The sequence below is a fragment of the Tilletiaria anomala genome (assembly GCF_000711695.1).
Source record: "Tilletiaria anomala UBC 951 chromosome Unknown K437scaffold_53, whole genome shotgun sequence".
In the NCBI taxonomy this organism is placed as follows: domain Eukaryota; kingdom Fungi; phylum Basidiomycota; class Exobasidiomycetes; order Georgefischeriales; family Tilletiariaceae; genus Tilletiaria; species Tilletiaria anomala.
Window position 1 is genome coordinate 33,314 of NW_013546969.1, and position 17,414 is coordinate 50,727.

At 56.1% G+C, this 17,414-nt stretch overlaps 6 protein-coding genes across 6 annotated transcripts; 3 read left to right on the forward strand and 3 right to left on the reverse strand.

Annotated features, from left to right (window-relative positions):
• Nucleotides 1-556: 556 nt before the first annotated feature.
• On the reverse strand, nucleotides 557-1,422 carry K437DRAFT_139994 (uncharacterized protein). Its single transcript, XM_013387243.1, has 2 exons — nucleotides 1,061-1,422; nucleotides 557-1,002 (listed from the first exon to the last, which is right to left on the reverse strand). Exons 1-2 carry the CDS (start codon nucleotides 1,173-1,175, stop codon nucleotides 668-670), a joined length of 450 nt encoding a protein of 149 aa, XP_013242697.1. The 5' UTR covers nucleotides 1,176-1,422; the 3' UTR covers nucleotides 557-667.
• A 37-nt stretch (nucleotides 1,423-1,459) lies between these two features.
• On the forward strand, nucleotides 1,460-3,043 carry K437DRAFT_268833 (Mob1/phocein; the record flags this gene model as incomplete). Its single annotated transcript, XM_013387244.1, has 4 exons — nucleotides 1,460-1,561; nucleotides 1,708-1,991; nucleotides 2,095-2,428; nucleotides 2,516-3,043. The coding sequence occupies 4 exons, from the start codon at nucleotides 1,460-1,462 to the stop codon at nucleotides 3,041-3,043; spliced, it is 1,248 nt and encodes a 415-aa protein (XP_013242698.1).
• Nucleotides 3,044-5,233: 2,190 nt separating this feature from the next.
• Nucleotides 5,234-9,065, forward strand: K437DRAFT_268834 (glycoside hydrolase family 30 protein; the record flags this gene model as incomplete). The annotated part of the gene is made up of 9 exons (XM_013387245.1): nucleotides 5,234-6,027; nucleotides 6,058-6,249; nucleotides 6,324-6,364; nucleotides 6,458-6,837; nucleotides 6,892-7,070; nucleotides 7,157-7,703; nucleotides 7,783-8,246; nucleotides 8,283-8,762; nucleotides 8,840-9,065. The coding sequence occupies 9 exons, from the start codon at nucleotides 5,234-5,236 to the stop codon at nucleotides 9,063-9,065; spliced, it is 3,303 nt and encodes a 1,100-aa protein (XP_013242699.1).
• Nucleotides 9,066-10,568: 1,503 nt separating this feature from the next.
• On the reverse strand, nucleotides 10,569-12,027 carry K437DRAFT_247899 (Clavaminate synthase-like protein; the record flags this gene model as incomplete). The annotated part of the gene is made up of 2 exons (XM_013387246.1): nucleotides 10,569-11,528; nucleotides 11,672-12,027. 2 exons carry the CDS (start codon nucleotides 12,025-12,027, stop codon nucleotides 10,622-10,624), a joined length of 1,263 nt encoding a protein of 420 aa, XP_013242700.1. The 3' UTR covers nucleotides 10,569-10,621.
• Nucleotides 12,028-12,358: 331 nt separating this feature from the next.
• Nucleotides 12,359-15,706, forward strand: K437DRAFT_274623 (uncharacterized protein). Its single transcript, XM_013387247.1, has 2 exons — nucleotides 12,359-13,339; nucleotides 13,407-15,706. The coding sequence occupies exons 1-2, from the start codon at nucleotides 12,625-12,627 to the stop codon at nucleotides 15,575-15,577; spliced, it is 2,886 nt and encodes a 961-aa protein (XP_013242701.1). The 5' UTR covers nucleotides 12,359-12,624; the 3' UTR covers nucleotides 15,578-15,706.
• A 363-nt stretch (nucleotides 15,707-16,069) lies between these two features.
• On the reverse strand, nucleotides 16,070-17,409 carry K437DRAFT_247900 (uncharacterized protein). The gene is made up of 3 exons (XM_013387248.1): nucleotides 17,003-17,409; nucleotides 16,711-16,927; nucleotides 16,070-16,632 (listed from the first exon to the last, which is right to left on the reverse strand). Exons 1-3 carry the CDS (start codon nucleotides 17,356-17,358, stop codon nucleotides 16,375-16,377), a joined length of 831 nt encoding a protein of 276 aa, XP_013242702.1. The 5' UTR covers nucleotides 17,359-17,409; the 3' UTR covers nucleotides 16,070-16,374.
• Between the last annotated feature and the right edge of the window lie 5 nt (nucleotides 17,410-17,414).

A 17,414-nucleotide genomic window follows, 5' to 3' on the forward strand; every position in this document is an offset into this window, starting at 1 on the left:
TGGAGTCCCTCGACGATAGATCACATCGTCGCACTCCCGCCGTGAGCCCGCGTAGGTGCAACCGCGCTCAGGCACGCTAGCATCCTTGGTCTGGGTGGCTCCTCCTAGTCAGCGGTTTCTGGTCGGTTCAGTGGACGAACACCTCGCTCGTACTAGTGCGCCACTTACTGCACAACATTTTTGCGTACTTCGAGCTGCCAGACCAAATCTTCAGCGATCGGGGCATTTCGTTCTGATCTTGCGTCTGGCCTTTTACATCTCTGGAAGTCTAAACCGTCAATATCCATGCCTTACCATCCGAAATTCGACGGAAAGGCGGAGCGCAGTAACCAGAAGCCCAAGCGCTACCTTCACTTGCACGCTGCGTACCGCCAGGACGACTGGGCCAAGCTGCTACCGGTGGCACAACTCGCACCCAACACGCGACCGGGCTAGCCCCGACCATGACTCGTTACAGGCAGCTGTCAGGGATGCGTCCCGAATTTGCGGCACTGGCGCCGCTCAGTACTGACTTCCGCGCGATTGGCCTGCAGACATTACAGGCTCACGCGCGCGAACCCATCGAGCATGCTACTGCAGTCGTCAGTCGGCACCACAACACCAAATACCAGGACGTAACCTTTCATGCCGGCGATGAGGTAATGCTGTGCACTAAGTGCTTCAGCTCTCATGCCGAGGAAGAAGTAGCTTGATTGCTATAGCGAAAAGGTGAACTGAGTACAACAGAGCCGCTACTTATAGACCAGTGTCCAGTTGGTCTCCTCCTGGCATCGTTGTGGTAGGCCGAGTGAATGTCGAGGAGAATGATTGCAATGACTTTGTGGGATAAATGGAGGTGATTGGTCGCGTTGCATGGAGACCGTCTTGCGCATATAGTGCATCCTAATAATGGGTATGAGGCCGAAGTAGGTGTGATGAAGCTTGAAGTGTTGATTGTCCATCTTGTTGTTTGTGTTGCCTTGGGTGTAGTCCAATGAACTGCGCGCTTCACGCCGCACGCGGCTACAGCGGTATGTGGATAAGTTGTCCTGTTGCGCGCTGCACTCACGCACTTGCTCACTGCGCATGGCCCCTCTTCTCCGCCTCTCGCTCCCCTTCTCGTTGTGGTTCTGGATGTCCCATTCTGTGAAGCAACAAGCGGACCGGGTCCCGAGTGGATGGGTGTAGGGCTTCATCTCGAACTGTATATTTCATCACATCCTCCGATAGATACCTTGCAGAGCAGTGTGCGCAAAGAAGCAGCTGCGGTTTGCGAGTCGATACCAACCGAGGAACCACTCCGCTTTAGGTTCGCAACATCCGCACCCCCCTTCTCTCTCCATAGCGTCCCGCGCGCGGCTGTCTCCTGCCATCCTTCGCTTCTTCAGAATTCGACTCGTGGCGGCGATGATAACAACGCTCGTAGCCAGTCATACTCAGCACCCATTTCACAGATCCGCAGCAACAGCAACAAGCCACCATGGCAGGTCAACTAGATAGCGGTAGCGGTAGCAATGGCAATAGCAGCGGCAGATGCAGCGCGCGTGCGCTGCCACGGATACGCAAAGGGCAGAAGATCGATGTGAGCTCAGGCCCAGACACTCGCGTCGGGTGACATGTACATGCGCGGATTGCCAGGGAATGGCGCTTCAAATGGAAGTTACAGGCAGCTGACGTGTGCACTCTGCGTTCACTTTTGTTCTGCCGTTCTGCTTTTCGCCACACCAGGAAGCCCTAGCGCCGCTGCAAGCCCTTCCGCCATCGGTGCAGTACATTGAATCGCCGTTCCAGCTGCAAGAATACCTCTCCTTGCTGCTGCGGCAGGATCCGCACGACGTAGACCGCATCGTGTCCTTACCAGAAGCGGACGTGTCGCGGATGTTGGCCGAGGAGAGGTCGAGTCAAATGGGAAAGGGCAAGGATGCCAACCTGGCGGGAGGCGTACCAGCTCAGCTGGTGGACGAGGAACTGCACCCGATCGACACGGATGTTTGGGTATTTGAGCAGCTAAGGTACGCCTGAAGCTGTCAGGCAGGCTCTGTCCAAGGCGAAAGCTGATCCGCGACGACACGTTCTCTCCTCCCATTTCTGCGTGCGCTATCGCGCACTGCGCAGACGCATCGTGCTGGATCTCTCCACGCCGTGGCTGACGTCTCTGCAGCACGACTGTTCGAAGACCAAGAATCCATCCACGTGCGACGCGATGAACGCCGGCGAGTGGATGTACCTCTGCGCCTCGCACGGCGAGGAGAAGCAGTGCTGTGCGATTGACTACACCATCCACACGCTCGACGGCGCCACCGCGCTGCTCAACTCGGCGCGCCACTTCCCCAGTCGGACATACATACCCACGACCAGCTTGCGCCATTTTGGCAGCATCAGCCGCCGCCTCAGCAGGATCTTTGTGCATGCCAAAGACCACCATCGCAAGATATTCGACGAGTGCGAGGTCAGTACGCACGCATGCTTAGTGGCCGCTGGCAAGGTCCGATTTAGGCGTGCATGCTGACTGACGCGCTTTGCTCTCCTTCAACAGAGTGAGACCTCGCTATATGCACGCTTCTACGCACTCTGCAAGCTGTACGACCTGATCAGCATCGACAGCCTCCCCTCCCCGTGTACGCTAGCAGCGGCGTCCGAAAGCTCGAGCCGTGCATGGTCAAAAGCCTCGGGGTCAGCGCCAACAAATGAGTCTTTCACGATGGGGCGGGAGACCAAGGAAAAGGGTGGGGAGGGAGAGCAGAAGCAGATCACGCTGCTGCAGCGACCGCAACCTCATGTCGCAGCATCTGAAGAAGAAGGCGCTGCAGACACGGCCACCGCGGAGGCAGCGGCCACAAGAGGCGCGAGGGTGCAGCGCACGGATACCATGACGTCGCGCAAGTTACAGGAGGGTGGGATAACAGGCGCGAGTGGAGGCGAGAACGAGAAAACGTCTGCAGAAGAGCCCGAGAGGGTGCAAGGGGAGCATGCTTCTGCTCCCGCTGCTGCAGATGTGGATGCGCCATCTGGCCCGGAGGAACAGGACACCGGGGGACCAGTAGCCGGCGACGCGTCTGCCTGATCGAGCTTCGCGAAGGCTTCGATAAACTAAACGCCACCGCCACTGCCTTTTCCTCTGCTCTGGTTTATTTGCATTTGATCGCATGGATATACATTTTAATGTGTTCGTTCGCGTCTGCCCTCTTGCTTAGCTCGTGTATAAATAGAGGGCGTGCTGACTACATGCGCTGATGTCAGCCAGCAAGATTCAACATCTAGCATCCAAGCATCAAGACGTTCTTGACCCCGGAGTTAATACCAGTATCGCTTTTTGCCCGTGTGACCGTCTCCAGATGTTCAAGCAGCGGTACCTTTGATCTCTATGGTTTCCTCATAGTTCACACTTTCGAAAGATTAGACGATCCTCGAATCTTGATTTTCCTCTTACATCAAGAACTGCTAGCTCAAAGCAAGCATCGATTACAGCCGGGGGCCAGAAGCTGCCATATCAGCGCTACCGTCATCCCCAATCCTTGCCAGCGACTTTGGCGTTCTCTCTTGAGAATCCAAGATGCTTGAGTATGAGCACGATGAGGCAATACGGCGCCTTCGAGGCCGAACTGGCTGGGTCAACGTTTCGCTTGACCTGCCATAATCTAGGGCTAATAGTTCAACTAAGAATCTTTATATCTGGTTGGATGCCTACCCAGTGACTCGCTCTCAAGTCACCAAATAGTGCAAGTCCAGAGGCCCGGCTGTCAGGCTAACCCGTCCCAAACGCGTTAGGTCCCTTGTTCCGCACACACGAACACCCCGATGCCTTCAGGCGGCAATGTGCCGTAATAAGCTGCTGCAACAGCAGGTATGGGACTCGTACCTGCAAGGAAAACGAGATGCCAGTCCGGACGGGTCGTGGCCTCTATTCGAGAACGGCCCGCTGGAATACCAGCTCTTGATGGAACGTATTGGGGGGAGGGGGCATGCAGAATCCGGAAGCCATAACGCCCGACTGTCTCGATGATCGTACGCGTGGCTTTTTCCGATAGGGATATCGATTGCCCATTTTACCGCTCCTTGGCGGTGCTGAGCGCTGAACGCTGAACGCTGAAACTGCATATAAATAACCACGAGTCGGTTGTGCAATGGAAAGATCCTGCCTACTTCCTTTGCATACCATACACCTTTGTGCATGCACAGCTGGCAGCACAGCATGCGTGCTGGTGTGTGGGGGGGATATGAGAGCCAGCGAGCGTTTGCTGCGCTGCAAAATCGAGACTACGAGATAGAAGCTTAGGTGGAATAGTTGTAGAGAGGCGGCTGCTGCGCATTACATAACCAGTGATCCACACTCTCTTTAGTCTGTGCCTTTACAAAGGGCTCGGAGGTTCCGATTGGCTCCACATTTTTGACCGTCCACCACCCTTATCTAGGCACTGTAACGCACTTGTAGATTGGAAAACCGACGGCAGCCCTGCGCTGGGCACCACCAGCTATTTATGCACATTGTTCCCTGAGATTTGGTTGCGGGGTTAATCCTCCCTCCGCACCCAAATCAATCAAAAAACCTGCTGAATGCTGGTGCACATGCAGCAGAGGTAGAGAGGTAGAGGCAGACGGGAGCTTTTGCAGCGGTGAGCCGCCTGCCAATCCATGCCTCGACGCGGTTTGAGAGGAAAGTCGGTCAGAGTTTTTCACATCATCCTCGTTCAAGTTCAGTTGCAGTAGGACCGTTCCGTGGCGCCCGCCGGATGGGCAAGGGAGACAAAAGGTGAGAGAGGAACGACTCCCAATCGGGATTCGGAGGAGACGCTAGTCGGTCGGACAACCCGTGGCTCTGCACACTATGAGCACACGCTTGGAAATCTGTCGTCGCTTGCCAACAATTTCGTATCTTCACCCGGATGATGGGACTAACCCCATGCCGTCCGCTTTATCACCCCTATCTGTATTCTCTTTATACACTCTTCATCGTTTGTTAGGGTCGAGCAACGACCGCTTCTGGTGTAATTCCATCCCCATCTTTCTTTCTTTTGCACAAGCGACGATCACCATGGAATTTTGATCCAACGCAAGGTCGGCAGCTCGACGCACGCTCTCGCCCCTTGCAGACACAGGCGGACCCTTGTCTGCGCTCTCTGCGTTTTTGAACATGCAAACTTTTTGCTCGGCGCTCCCCGAAAATAAGCCCGGTTCAACGCGACAAAAGACGAGCCTGGTGTTCCCCCGCCTTTTCTAAGGTCAAATCGAAATATCCCCCTTGGACGTCGCCAAGATGACGACTTCCTTGCTCAAGATCTGCCAGCTGCTGCTGCTCCTCAGCAGCTACCAAGCCCACTTCATCGCCGCAAAGTCCCAATGGGATGTACGCGCGGCAGTGAGCCCTGATACTAGCTCAAACGTAAAACCAGCCAATGCCGCGCCCGCGGGCATCGGTGCTTCTGCTTCAATTGCGACTAATAGCAATACCAACGACTTCCTGCCGTTCTTCATGATGGATCTCGGGCCATTCGACTCCAACGGCGAGCCCATCAAATACAGTAACTTTGGAGCGGCATACGCGCCTGGCCGCGCGGAAAAGGACACAAAGTGCGTCGTTGATTCATGCAGGCAGCAAATGAAGGGGCAGCCTCAGCCCCAGTCTGGGCCTCAGGGTGCAGGCATCTCCCCTGCTCAGCCACAGAAGCAGGAGGATGCAGTGGCTGGGAACCAGGACGCAGCCCTAGCTGGTGCAGCATCCCGAGCAAGCTCCCAAGCCCTGGCCACGCACAGACTCAAGGGTGCTGCCAAAGCTGGTGCAAAAGCAAAATCGAAGGCTCCTTCTGGCGGCTCGCTGAACGCACATACACAAGTTCCGGGCACTGCTCCTGCTGGTGCTGCCCTGGTCGGGTCCCACGTCCTAGCCACCTATGGGGTTTACGGACAACAAAATGCCGGCACAATGATAAACACAAACCCAAACGCACGAGGCCCCGGCAATGCAAATGCACACGGTGGCGCAACGGCATCTGGCCCGCGTGTCCTCGCCAGTTACGGTCTGAAAGGACAGGCAAGCAAGGGCAACGGCAAGTGAAAGGGCAGCTGCAAGGGAAATGGCAGCGGCAAGGGTAAGGGCAGCGGCAAGAGTAAGGGTAAGGGTAAGGGCACCAGTAGCGGCATGAACGTGGCCGGTAATGCTGTTGGGACGAACAAGATTGTTCAGGCTGCGGCGGTGGGTGCCGGCGGCACCAGCGCTGGCGGAGCTGCTGGTGCGGGCATGGCGATCGCGGCTCAACACCAGCAGCAGAAGCAGTAACAACAACAGCCGAAGCATGCCGCCGGAGCTTCTTCATCTTCGAAGGTTGCTGCGGTCGGTTCGGGTGCAGGTTCGAGCTCTGGCACAGATGCCAGCGCGCAGGCCCTTCAGGTGAGTGCACGCGCAAGCCGGCGGTGCTTTGGTACTTTCTACTCTATCTGACACCCCTTCGCTCGTCCTTGCATCGTGCCGATGGCGACGCAGAGGAGGAAACAAAAGCAGAGTCAACTGGTGGCGCAGTCATGGGCGGCACGTATGCTCAATCACAGTCGGGCACTGGGGCATCGTCAGGCTCAGGATCCCGCGCTGGCAGCCCCAGAAACTCACCCTCAAGCTCCTCTTCATCCCCTTCAATAGGCATGCATGAACTCAACACCGTGTTCAAGTCTGGCTACGAAGCCGGTCTGCGCGCCGCCGCCAAGCTCACGAGCGACTCTTCCGGGGTTTCGGGTGCTTCCTCCAGTTCCAGCCCATTCTCCGGCGCTGGCTCATTGCCCCATGCAACATCGGCATCGACAAGATCATCCGGGTCACAGGCAGGCTCGACACACGGCTCGTCAGGAGCTGCTAGCGGCGGAGAACATGTGCGCGTCCCATAAGACCACAAATACGCTGGTGTTTTGAGCGGCGGCACATAGCCTGTATCGAGTGGACATTCGTCGCTGGCAGCGAACGGTGGACTTACCGTCGAAGACGCTGACGAAGACGACGAGGATGAAAACACGCCCGCCTACAACGCCGCCCTAGCCCTAGCGGCAGTTCCGCATCCGCGTCGTCTCAAGCAGGCGTGCTGGCCTTCTAAGGCGCAGCTGCGGATGTGGCTGCTGGATCTGCTGCGATGCGTGGCTCGTCCTAGGACTCGAAATCACGATCACGAGGAAATGTGTCTGGCTCTTACGACAGTGGCTCCAATGGATCCGGCGGCTCGTATATTGGTGCTGCTCACGGTGGTGTAAACAGTTGCAACATAGGTGCGGCAAGCAGCGTCCAAAACAGCAGTGGTAATTCCAGCAGCAACATGCCAGCGCAATCCTCCAATCTTCCGGAAAATTCTGGCATAAGCGCCGCCACGATGAAATGGTTCCACAAGATCTTCCGCAAGCCGCTCGCCGATATCTTACCGTTCTTGCTCGTTGACTTCGAGCGTCAGGGCTTGCTCAAGAATCCGCACGAGGCGCAACCCTCCACATCTCGTTCGGTACAGCACCGTGTCGCTGGCGCTGGCTTCAAAGCTCAGATGCAGCAGATGCAGAAGCGGTATGTCCCGCAGCAATACCCGATGAAGATGAGAGGTAAGGCGGATAAAGGTAAAGGAAAGGGACAGAAGGCCAAAGGCACAAGCGTGACTCAAGGAGCACGGGGTTCTGGTGGAGCGCCTGTCGCTGCTGCGTTGCCAGCAGCAGCAGCAACAGCCGAGGTTGAGAGTGCACAGGGAAGCATGGCCTATTTAGTAGGTTACCCATAATCAGATGCATATCCTCGTCTTATTCGATTTTAAGCCTTCCTTGCGGTGTCTTCCTTTAGGGCAGACAACGGAAGATATGACCGCTGAAAATGGCTGGACCGTTCTCCAAGGGAAACAAGCCTTCGTGCCTGGGTCTGGCAAGGCGCCAGGTGGCACCGCCAATGTTGTGATCGATCTGCAAAAGACGTACCAACGCATGGATGGAGCAGGGGTAGCACTTACCGATGCGGCCGCTCAGGTTCTGCAAGGCCTCAAGGAATATAATCCGCAGAACTACCAGCATGCGCTGCAGGACATTTTTGCTGGTCCGACTGGCCTCACCATCCTGCGTATCCCGATCGGTGCCACAGACTTTAGCAGTGATCCAGCTTATTCGCTTGCCGACCAGCCGCTTTTAAGCGGCATGGCAAAGATCAGCTCGGTTTTTACATTCGGTATTGTCCACTCCACCATCATGCCCGTCTTGCAAGATATTCTGACGATCAACCCCAGTGTTAAGATCGTCCTGACCAGCTGGAGCGCTCCCGCGTGAATGAAGACAAACAACAAACTCAATGCTGGTAGCCTCAAGCATGGTATGCAAAATCTGTACGCCGCGTACCTCGCCCATGCCGTCGCCTCATACCAGAAGGCAGGTATCGTACCATGGGCGCTGACTGTGCAAAACGAGCCGGCGTTCCAGGGCTCGTACCCGAGCATGATCGTACAGCCGCAAGAAGAGAACCAAATCGCTGGCGCGCTGCGCCGCCTGCTGCCCGAAGGCGTCAAGCTGCTCGTACACGACCACATCTTTAACTATCCGCAGAGCGCCACTGCAGCCGTGCTTACGAGCCCAGCCAATGTCGACGGCGTCGCGTGGCACTGCTACGCCGGCAACCCAGAGCAGAGCCAGCAGACGCAGCAGGCCTTGGCGAAAGCCGGACAGGGCAACAAGGAGTTCCACCTGACTGAATGCAGTGCGACGGTTCCGAATTCTGGCATGTGGGAAGGGATGAAGTGGTGGTTGGCCAATCTAATGTTCGGGCTGCCGCAGTACGGGGTGCAGTAAGTGTTGTCTGCGCCCTCATTTCACGGTACAACTTGATCTTTGACCCGGGCCCGTATTCCTTGCCTTGCAACAGATCGATCGTTTCGTGGAACCTCGCCCTTGACCAGAAAAATGGCCCGCTCCTCAAGACGGCGCCGTGCAAGAATTGTCAGGGTTTGCTGACCATCAACGGGGCGCAGGTCAAGCGCAACTTTGTCTGGTTCTTCTCGCGCCACTTTGCGACGGCGACATTCTGCAACGCGGTGCGCGTCGACTCGAAAGTGTCGCTACAGTCGGCCAAGTGTCTCTCAAGGCGCTAGCGTTCGCGGCGAATAGCAGCGTGCGCGTCCTGCTGCAGAATGACTGCCAGCCACAGAGTGTGACCATCGCTGTCGGTGAGATGGAGGGAGCATACTACGCCAACCCGGGCTTGAGCACACTCATCTTTCCGGTCTGACTGAAACGAAAGGCTCCTGACCGAATTTTTCGAGGCTTTTTGTCGCTTGCTTGTACATGTACACCGTCAACTTATTTTGTTTTCCTTTTTGTTGCATCGCATGGCATATAGCAATCAATATTTTGAACTCGTGATCTCGGCGAATGAAAGGATGTGCAATGCGTTTAGCGAAAGTGCGTACGGTGCCCGGATGAACACATTCTATATAAATAGTGCGCCTGCGGGACAAAAAGCCTGGCCACGCATCCAATCTCCTTTCTAGGCTGTGCAAGCGAGAAGGGACCGCTGTTTCCACCTACCACCCTTGAGATATTTCCTCCAAGGCGCCCTGCAAATCCTCTGTTTTCGGAGCAGAACCACGAACGATGCGTTTGCTCGTTGACGTAATTTGTGCCTGGCGCAAAAGCTTCCTAGTCCCTTCCTCGGGGTTCATCGCCTGGACAGGCATTTCCTGTGAATCATTTTTGAATGAGGACAAAGGTTGTACTCCGCCCATCGCTCCTTGCTGGGTCACTCGAGGCATTAGAGGGGCGAATGTAGCGCCATGCCCTCATTGCCATGTTCCTGGATGACAAGACCAACAGGGACGGAAGGGACATCCATATGGGAGCCATTCGGAGCAAGGGGGGTGAAGTCTGGGTTCTGCGGACCCTGGAGATCTGGTTGCTTGCCCGTGAGTGCTCCTTCGTCCTCGACTGCTCATGCGCACATAGCCTGAGCGACAAGGCTCCGCAGCTTCGACCGTAAGGAAGAGTCCTTTGGCGAAAGCCATGGCTTTCCCGGGTGAAACAATCACATAGCCAGGCTCTCAGAACGCAGACTTCCTCCTCACAGCGATTTCATGGGATTGCGCGAAAGTATCCTGGCGAATGATGGTGATGTCAATCCTCCTGGCTAGGATAGTTGCGCCGTGTACTTCCTGAAACATTTGCATTCGCAACTTGCTTCATAGGCTCTAGGAGAGGCCACGATGCCGCTGTACGAGAGGGCTTTCGTGCTCAGAAACTGGGCGTTCGGAGGTAGATGCTGTCCAGCGAATGCCCGCTAGTCGTAGCGGAGAAGCTTGGCTACCATGCTTTTGGCATATACTGTCCATCTCTGTCTTTTTGGCTGCAACGTCGGCCGAGTAGCGCAACGCCCTATTGAAGAGCCTCAACTTACTTTGATTTGATGTACCCGGGAAAGAACCTCGAAACCCCCGTCCCAAACAGAAAGCGAAGCTTTGCATAGGTTGCAACTACTACTAGTCTCGTCGGACGAAGCTAGGTCGTCTTTCTATATTGTGGATCGCCCTAATGAAGGCAATATCTGTTTGGCAAAGGGAGCAAGCTGCACAACACTGGCGCCTTCTGTGACAGCAGACCAAGCCACACACGGGAAACCGTTGAGATACAGAATACATTACCCCATCCATCGGCACTACCCCACGTCATCGTTTTCAAAAGTGCCACGAACCCGCTTTCCCATCTGCGTCGCAAAGGAAGACCAAGCCCATCGATCGTTGACAGTCGACTCGTACCACCAATTTACGCACAAGCACACGCCCTCTCCTTCCCGCTGAAGTACCGCATCCGACTCATCGTCTTCCTCCTGCGCCACATGGTGATACCACCCCGATGGAAGGTAGAGAGTCTGACCTTCGTGTACCTCCACTCTGATCGGCGGAAGGGACGCACGAGCGCGGACGTAAATGGAATGTTTTGCGTTGCGTGGGTGCGAGACGGGCTGAGTCGGATCTATCTGGATCCACGGTGTCGGCGGGGAGTCTTCCTTAGCGAGTTCAAACAAAGCCGAGCCGCGTACGTAGTCACAGGTGTCTTCTCCTTCCTTCCTCTCCAGCAGGCGCCAGCGATAGACATCATATACATCGTCGCCTTCAAAGAAGAAGTTCTCCCAAGGCGGGTAAAGTGTAAATGTCTTCTTGCCCCGGAAGCATGTGAAAAGGTTCTCGTAGTGATCACGATGCATCGAACTCTGCGAGCGCGACGTGCCGATCCAGATGTTGGTGGCTTCAGGTGCAACGCCGAGCGCTTCAGTAGCCCATGGTATGTCGGTACGCGGAGGCGCACTATATGAAGATGAGGAAGCAGATGAGGAGGAAGGAGCCCATTGCAGGTCTCGAAGCAAAGGAGCGAAGTCGCCAGCCAAGTTTTCTTCTTTAGATGTCAAATTCGAGTCTTGCGACTGGAGATAGGCCACCATGCCCTGTTTTCCTTCCTCATCGTTAGGGTGAAGAGCAAGGAAAAGCTCATCGAAAGTCCTGGCACATCGAGCGGCACGTCTCGTTTCTTCAGCCTGGCGCTCATCTTTCATGCTCTGCATTATACTCTTGATGCTCACATGGGCTCTTCATGTGGCAATGCGAAAACGACAGATGGATGCAGCTGTTCACCCGACTTTGTGTTCTCGAAGGTTGTGTCTGCGTCTGCGTTTGCAGCTTTGCTTATGCTATATCCCGCGGAAAGGTACACGATGTCATCTGCACGCCCATTGGGCGTCAAGGCGACTTTGACCTTCCTACCACTCATGCGGCTGCACAGATGGCTGGTACGCTTCCACTCCTTGTAAGCGCGCGGGAAGTGACGCTGTGCGACTCCGTCGATAAGGGCAGGCAGGTGCTCGGCAACAATGCGAGAGAACTTCAAGGCGCTTGGAGGTTCGTGCAGATGGAAGGAGGAGTTGTGACTGAATGAGGAGAATGAAGGTGATGATGATGACGGTGACGATGTAACAACGCTCGCGTCGACGATGCCGGCGAGCTCGCGCGCCTCGATCGCGAGCGCGAGGAATGTCTCATAGACGTCATCCTCACTGAGCGAAGGCATGGTCACCGCTCCAACGTGCCAACCAGTTTCGAATGCCGACCCTTTAGAGGCGGCACCACCCCCGAGGAGCTCGAGGCGATTTTCGTCAGTCATGCATTGATTGTATGAATCGAAGGGATGCAAAAAACACGTCGCTGTGTCCCTAGTAACTAGTTCTGATCATCGATCGGGTCACGTGATTGGCTTGGTTCTGCACAAACTAAACCTACGGATGCTAGCACAATCTATACCTTGAACAAAAGAAATGAGAGGGAAAAAAAGGTTGGAGAGAGAGCGCTCTGGCCGTGCCGTTGATGTCGGGCATCTTTCTTTTGAGCCTTTCACCATGTATGATGCTACAACCAATACTACCAAGAGAGCCCAACGCATCCTGCACGTCCATCGCGCAGCGCGTCCTTTTTCTTGCAGCACAGCTCCTGCCAAAGAGAGCAGCTGACGGAAGAGAGAGAGAAACTTGAACAACGCGTCGACCGGTCGTCACAGACCAAAGGCGACGAGCTTGCATGGCGTGGCGGTAGCACCGGGGCGCCGCACTCTTGCGCCCCACGACAACACCCCAAGGACACAGGGACGCAGCTCCAGGGAAGGGTCACCACGATGGCGGATCAAGCCGAAGGCTCAGCGCCTTCTGCGGAGCAGGCGATCAGCATGCTAGCCAGTTTTGACCTGCCGGATGGGCTATTAGAGGATTGTGGTGAACCTCAACAAGAGCAAGATGCTGCTGCTGCTGCTGCTGCTGCCGACATGGATTGCATGGTCATGGATGACGACGATAGCTGGCTGCACACTGCGATCGATGGTATGATGGAAGATGTGACCGCATCCATAGCCCAAGAGGTGGAGGGTGCAGGCGCGCCGCCGGCGGGCCCATCCGCTACTCAAGCATTGCCAGCATTCCCTTTCGCAGATACACAAGACCGGTCGCCACCAGCATACATCCCGCCGCCCATATCGATCCTTGATGGCGAAATTGAGGCAGAAGGGGCGCGATCTGTGCTGCCTTCTGGCCTTGATCAGGACAGTTCAGCGCACGCGTCGACTTCGGCCACCACACTCGATATCCTTGCGCAAAGAGAACAGCAACAAGACAACTATCAAGGAGAGCAGGAAATGGAGGCAGACTTGAAGAAACAGGAAGTTGCCTCTGATGGAGTAGGAGCAGGAAATAATGAAGATGACGACGATCTGGATACATTAATGGATCGATTGAACGACCAAGCTGCTGCGTTGCTCCGCGATGCTGTCAAAGACATTGGTATGGAAGGGCAAGCCTCATCATTGGAGAATACGGGAGAAAATGTGCCAGATTCAAGTGAGTCCATCGCGACATCACTATCAATCATCTACTTTGTCATTCCTGACGACGAAACCTTGCACAGTACCAAGAAATGCTCATGCGGAGTCAATACCTGTCCCTGCAACTCTCGAAGAAGCAGATGCGGCACATGCGTCCGATCCCGCAGCAGCTGCTGAAAGCATCAGCAATGGCGAAGATCATGGAGACGAGAGGGAGGACGGCGTGGAAGAGGAAGAAGAGGAGGACGTAGATGCAGCGATAGCGCGATTTGCTGAGCAGGCTGCCTCTGCCGCTTTCTCGTCCATTTCGGCATCGACAGAGGGGGCGACAAGCGGCTCAGCAGAGTCGATTCCCACGCCCACGGCGACATGGGCCCCTGCTGCGCTGGTCGGGCTCAGCAAAGTACAAAATCAGCAGCTCGAGGTACCGATGCAGCAGGAGGAAGAGGAGGAGCAACGGCAGCAGCAGGAGCACTGCGAGGAATTCCTAGGGGATGACATAGACCTAGAAGCTGACATCGAAGCATTGGCAGCGCAAGCTCTCGGCTTGGACGAGAATGGCAATCCGCTGCCGGGCACTGACCTGCAGCAGGCTATTGCACACCAAGCCCTTGAAGATGCCGTCAAGCGGTTCACGTCGCAGCAGCACCAACAACACGCAGCGATGCCTCGCAGCGGTAGGTCCACCACGGGTCCTGGGTCTGGAGCGAAGCCTGGCGCCACCAATTTGCCATACAAGCTGCCGCCAGCGCGCGCCAATGCGCGTTATTCACATCGCGCAATGAGCCACTTGGCTTACAGGACGCAAGGGCTTCGGATCCCTCCTAACCTCACGCTTCATCAGTATCAGCAGCACCTGCAACAACTTTACCAACAGCAGCAACAGCAGCACGGGGCAGCTGGTTTCAGGCAGCCAATGTCTGCTGCGCGGCCTACGATGCCGCCACCTGCTCGCAAGCAGCCGGCGGCGGGGACGATGGGCAGCAACAGCAATAACAATCCAGGCGCGCCGAAACGCTGGAAATGCGACAAGTGCGACCGAGCATTCGCGCGCGCGTACAACCTGCATACGCACATGGCTACGCACGACCCGGATCCGACGCGTTCCAAGCCATTTCAATGCCCCTTTCCGGCGTGTCAGAAGGACGGTGGCCGGGCCTTCTCTCGTAAGCATGATCTGCAGCGGCACGTCGCCAGCGTACACGAGCAGGACGAGGAACCTGTCGTCATTCTCAACCCGGACGGCACAGCCGTGCCGGTCCCCATCTCGATGCCGACGACAACAGCGGCTCCTGTACCGCTGCGAGCGTCTCCGCAGGCGCAGGCACAAGGGCAAACGCCGCCTTTGGCCTCTTCTTCGGCCTCAACAAGGACAGTGGCTTCACCGGCAGGCCTTCAAACGCAACAGGCAGTCCAAGGTGCTTCCGCTGCTCCGCCACAATCGCAAGTCGTAACGGAGAATCCACTAGTCGCGCTTGGTCTCGGTGTGCCACAGAAGAAGTTCCGCTGCGATATGTGCGGGCGCAGCTTCGTGCGTCGCGATGCGCTGACCAAGCACCACTGCGATCGTGCTGGTCACGACAAGGAGAACATGCACAAGCTCACGCCAGCTGCTGCAGCTGCCAATACTGCGGCTTCGTGGGCCGCTGCGGCGGCAGCTCATGCTCACGCCCAGCGTGTGGGCGAGACGGCCCCGATCGCAGCGAGCCTGCTTGACTATGGAGCTGGTGCTGGTAGCGCGAGCCTGCCTTTAGCAGCCCCTGTGGCCTCCAGCGGAGATGGTGGAGATGAAGCTGGCCCTGGCGCTGGCGCCAGAGATGAGGATGATGAGTGGGAAAGAGAGGCGGAAAGAATGGCAGAGCAGGCCGCGGCTGCTGCCTTCAGCTCGTATGAGGCCAGTCTTGGTCTGTCTACTTCCTTTCCGGATCTAACTGGTGACAATGCCGACACAGCGAGGGATCAGGGGCCGACGGATGAGCAAGGAGAGCCTCCTCGTGCACCGGTCAATACAGCTTCGCTGTTCACAAACACACCTGCTTCCGATCCGACAGCGGCGACGACATCTGCCAAGTCCTCTTCCAAGAGGTCACCGAGTTCCGAGTCTACCGCGGACCGAGCAACGCCGAGGCCGGTTTCCACGTCCACACCTGTGCCTGCAAGACGCGAGAAGAGCAGCATGGTTGCGGCCGCTGAGAGACAGGAGCACGAGAGTCTCGCACTCGCTACGCCCCCGTGGTCGATCGCACAGACCTGACAGAGACGGACGGAAGAAGTCACATCAGGTCCCCCTTTTTCTTGATTCGCGATCATTGTAGCAACTACGGTCCTTTTGTATTGTACACACGCCCTTGCCTTTGTTGCCACTACTATGCCTATTTTCAACGCATAAATCTACATGTGCTGCTGGTCCGCTGCGTTCGTGGGTATCATGCATCAGAATATTCTACCGCAGAAGCCGGGAGGGAAGGATGGCGAGCTGCGGACCGCGCGCGCCATGCAGATTCATGACAGACGGGGAAGCTGGCAGCGACTTTTCGACTATCAATCGAGGCACTAGGTCAGCTCGAGAAGCAGCCGGCAGGCTGCGGGGAACGTCCGCGGCTGTCGATGACGACAGCGATAGGTGAGGGAGCACTGTCAGCGCCTCCTTAGGCCTCTGCGCGCATTGTGCGAAGCACACGCACCGGTCCACGACGTAGAGCTTGAGTGCGTAAGGCTGAGGCGCGGCTTCGACAGCAGCAGCGGCGTCGTGAGATGCGTACCGGTGCGCTCGCTCGCCTGCGTCACACTGAATGTTTCGCATAGTGGATTCACTACACCGCCCTTTCGTAGTTGCACTGCTGAGCACTGTAGTGTCCTCGCTACTCAAGCTTGCAAGCTACATTAACTCGGAATTACTTGTCTATTTATCACTCTATGTGATGCTTCAAAGAAGCGCACAATGATGCTATAGAACAGAATGTAGGCTACACTAAGACAAGATTGTCTCTGCTGATCAGCGCGTCAAGCTTGTAACCTGTGAGGTCCGCGGTATCCATGCCAGCGGCAAGTCTAGTGCGGAGCCGATTGGCGCACTCGGAGGCCATACACCTCCGCTGCACGTTTTTCGAAAGCGTGCATAACCATTTGGCTGGTTTTTTCGAATACTTGCCCTGCGACGAGCGCGTACATGGGGTTGCTGAAGGCATAGTCTAGCTGGAAGTGGATGCGTGTTTGGTCGCGCCCCGACGTGGCGGCGGGCGCAGGGGAAAAGGACCAGGTCGTAGAGAGCTGCGTAAAGATTAGGTTTGAGTCTGGAAGCGCCGATGCCTGCAGGTAAATCGAGACGAGGAATGAGTGACAAGACACTAAGGAGAACGCAGGCAAATGCGATGATGCATCGCTCACCATCACAGTCCTGTCCTGGTGCAACTCCACCCTGCTGCGATATTTTTCCTGAAAGCTGCCAAAGCCAATACCGAGGTCTGCCAGCACGACTTGATGGTCATTTTCAACTACTACACTCGGATCTGGCCCAACGACTTGCGAGTGCGTGCAATATGGTAAAAATAGATGGTACGAGTCGACGTTGGCGACGATTGCGTAGAGCTCTTGTGGGGTGTAGCTGCGTTCGAGAAGGAACAGGCTTTGAGTCAGCGAGCGGAGCGTCAGTTCGAGACCATGAATATCGACTACTCACGGCATATCCCGACTTTGCTTGAACGTTTGTACATTCCGTGGCGTGCCATCGCGACCTGATCCAACGGGATTCAATGTGCTCGCCAGTTTGGATAAGTCCGGCAAAGTGAAGTAACGCTTCTGTTGCTGCCTTTGGAGCCACACATCCCTATTTCCATTTCTTGAGCGGCTTGCATCTGCTATGCTTCTGGGCGGTACGGCGACGACGTCGTCGGTTCGCTGCCCCCATGAGGGGAAGCTGCAAGAGGTGTGCAGCAGGCAGCGCCTACAAATGGCTGGGGCACGGCTTGGGGCCTGTGCTGATGCTAAGGCTTGGGCGCCGCGGCGAGACAGCGGTCGGGATGCTATATTCAGCATGTCGATCTTTCACCGTTTATGTATTTCTGGCGGTCTGCTCTTCGCGTCAAGACTCA

What these genes read in the sequence shown, in the direction of transcription:
- K437DRAFT_247900 (XM_013387248.1), bottom strand. Translation starts at nt 17,358, where the DNA reads ATGCTGAATATAGCATCCCGACCGCTGTCTCGCCGCGGCGCCCAAGCC. An exon ending in AAGCAAAGTCGGGATATGCC is followed by an intron (nt 16,928 to 17,002) that starts GTGAGTAGTCGA and finishes TCTCGAACGCAG; the next exon opens with CTACACCCCACAAGAGCTCT. An exon ending in ACCAGGACAGGACTGTGATG is followed by an intron (nt 16,633 to 16,710) that starts GTGAGCGATGCA and finishes ATTTACCTGCAG; the next exon opens with GCATCGGCGCTTCCAGACTC.
- K437DRAFT_274623 (XM_013387247.1), top strand. Translation starts at nt 12,625, where the DNA reads ATGGCGGATCAAGCCGAAGGCTCAGCGCCTTCTGCGGAGCAGGCGATC. An exon ending in AGAAAATGTGCCAGATTCAA is followed by an intron (nt 13,340 to 13,406) that starts GTGAGTCCATCG and finishes AACCTTGCACAG; the next exon opens with TACCAAGAAATGCTCATGCG.
- K437DRAFT_139994 (XM_013387243.1), bottom strand. Translation starts at nt 1,175, where the DNA reads ATGAAGCCCTACACCCATCCACTCGGGACCCGGTCCGCTTGTTGCTTC. An exon ending in GAGAAGAGGGGCCATGCGCA is followed by an intron (nt 1,003 to 1,060) that starts GTGAGCAAGTGC and finishes ATACCGCTGTAG; the next exon opens with CCGCGTGCGGCGTGAAGCGC.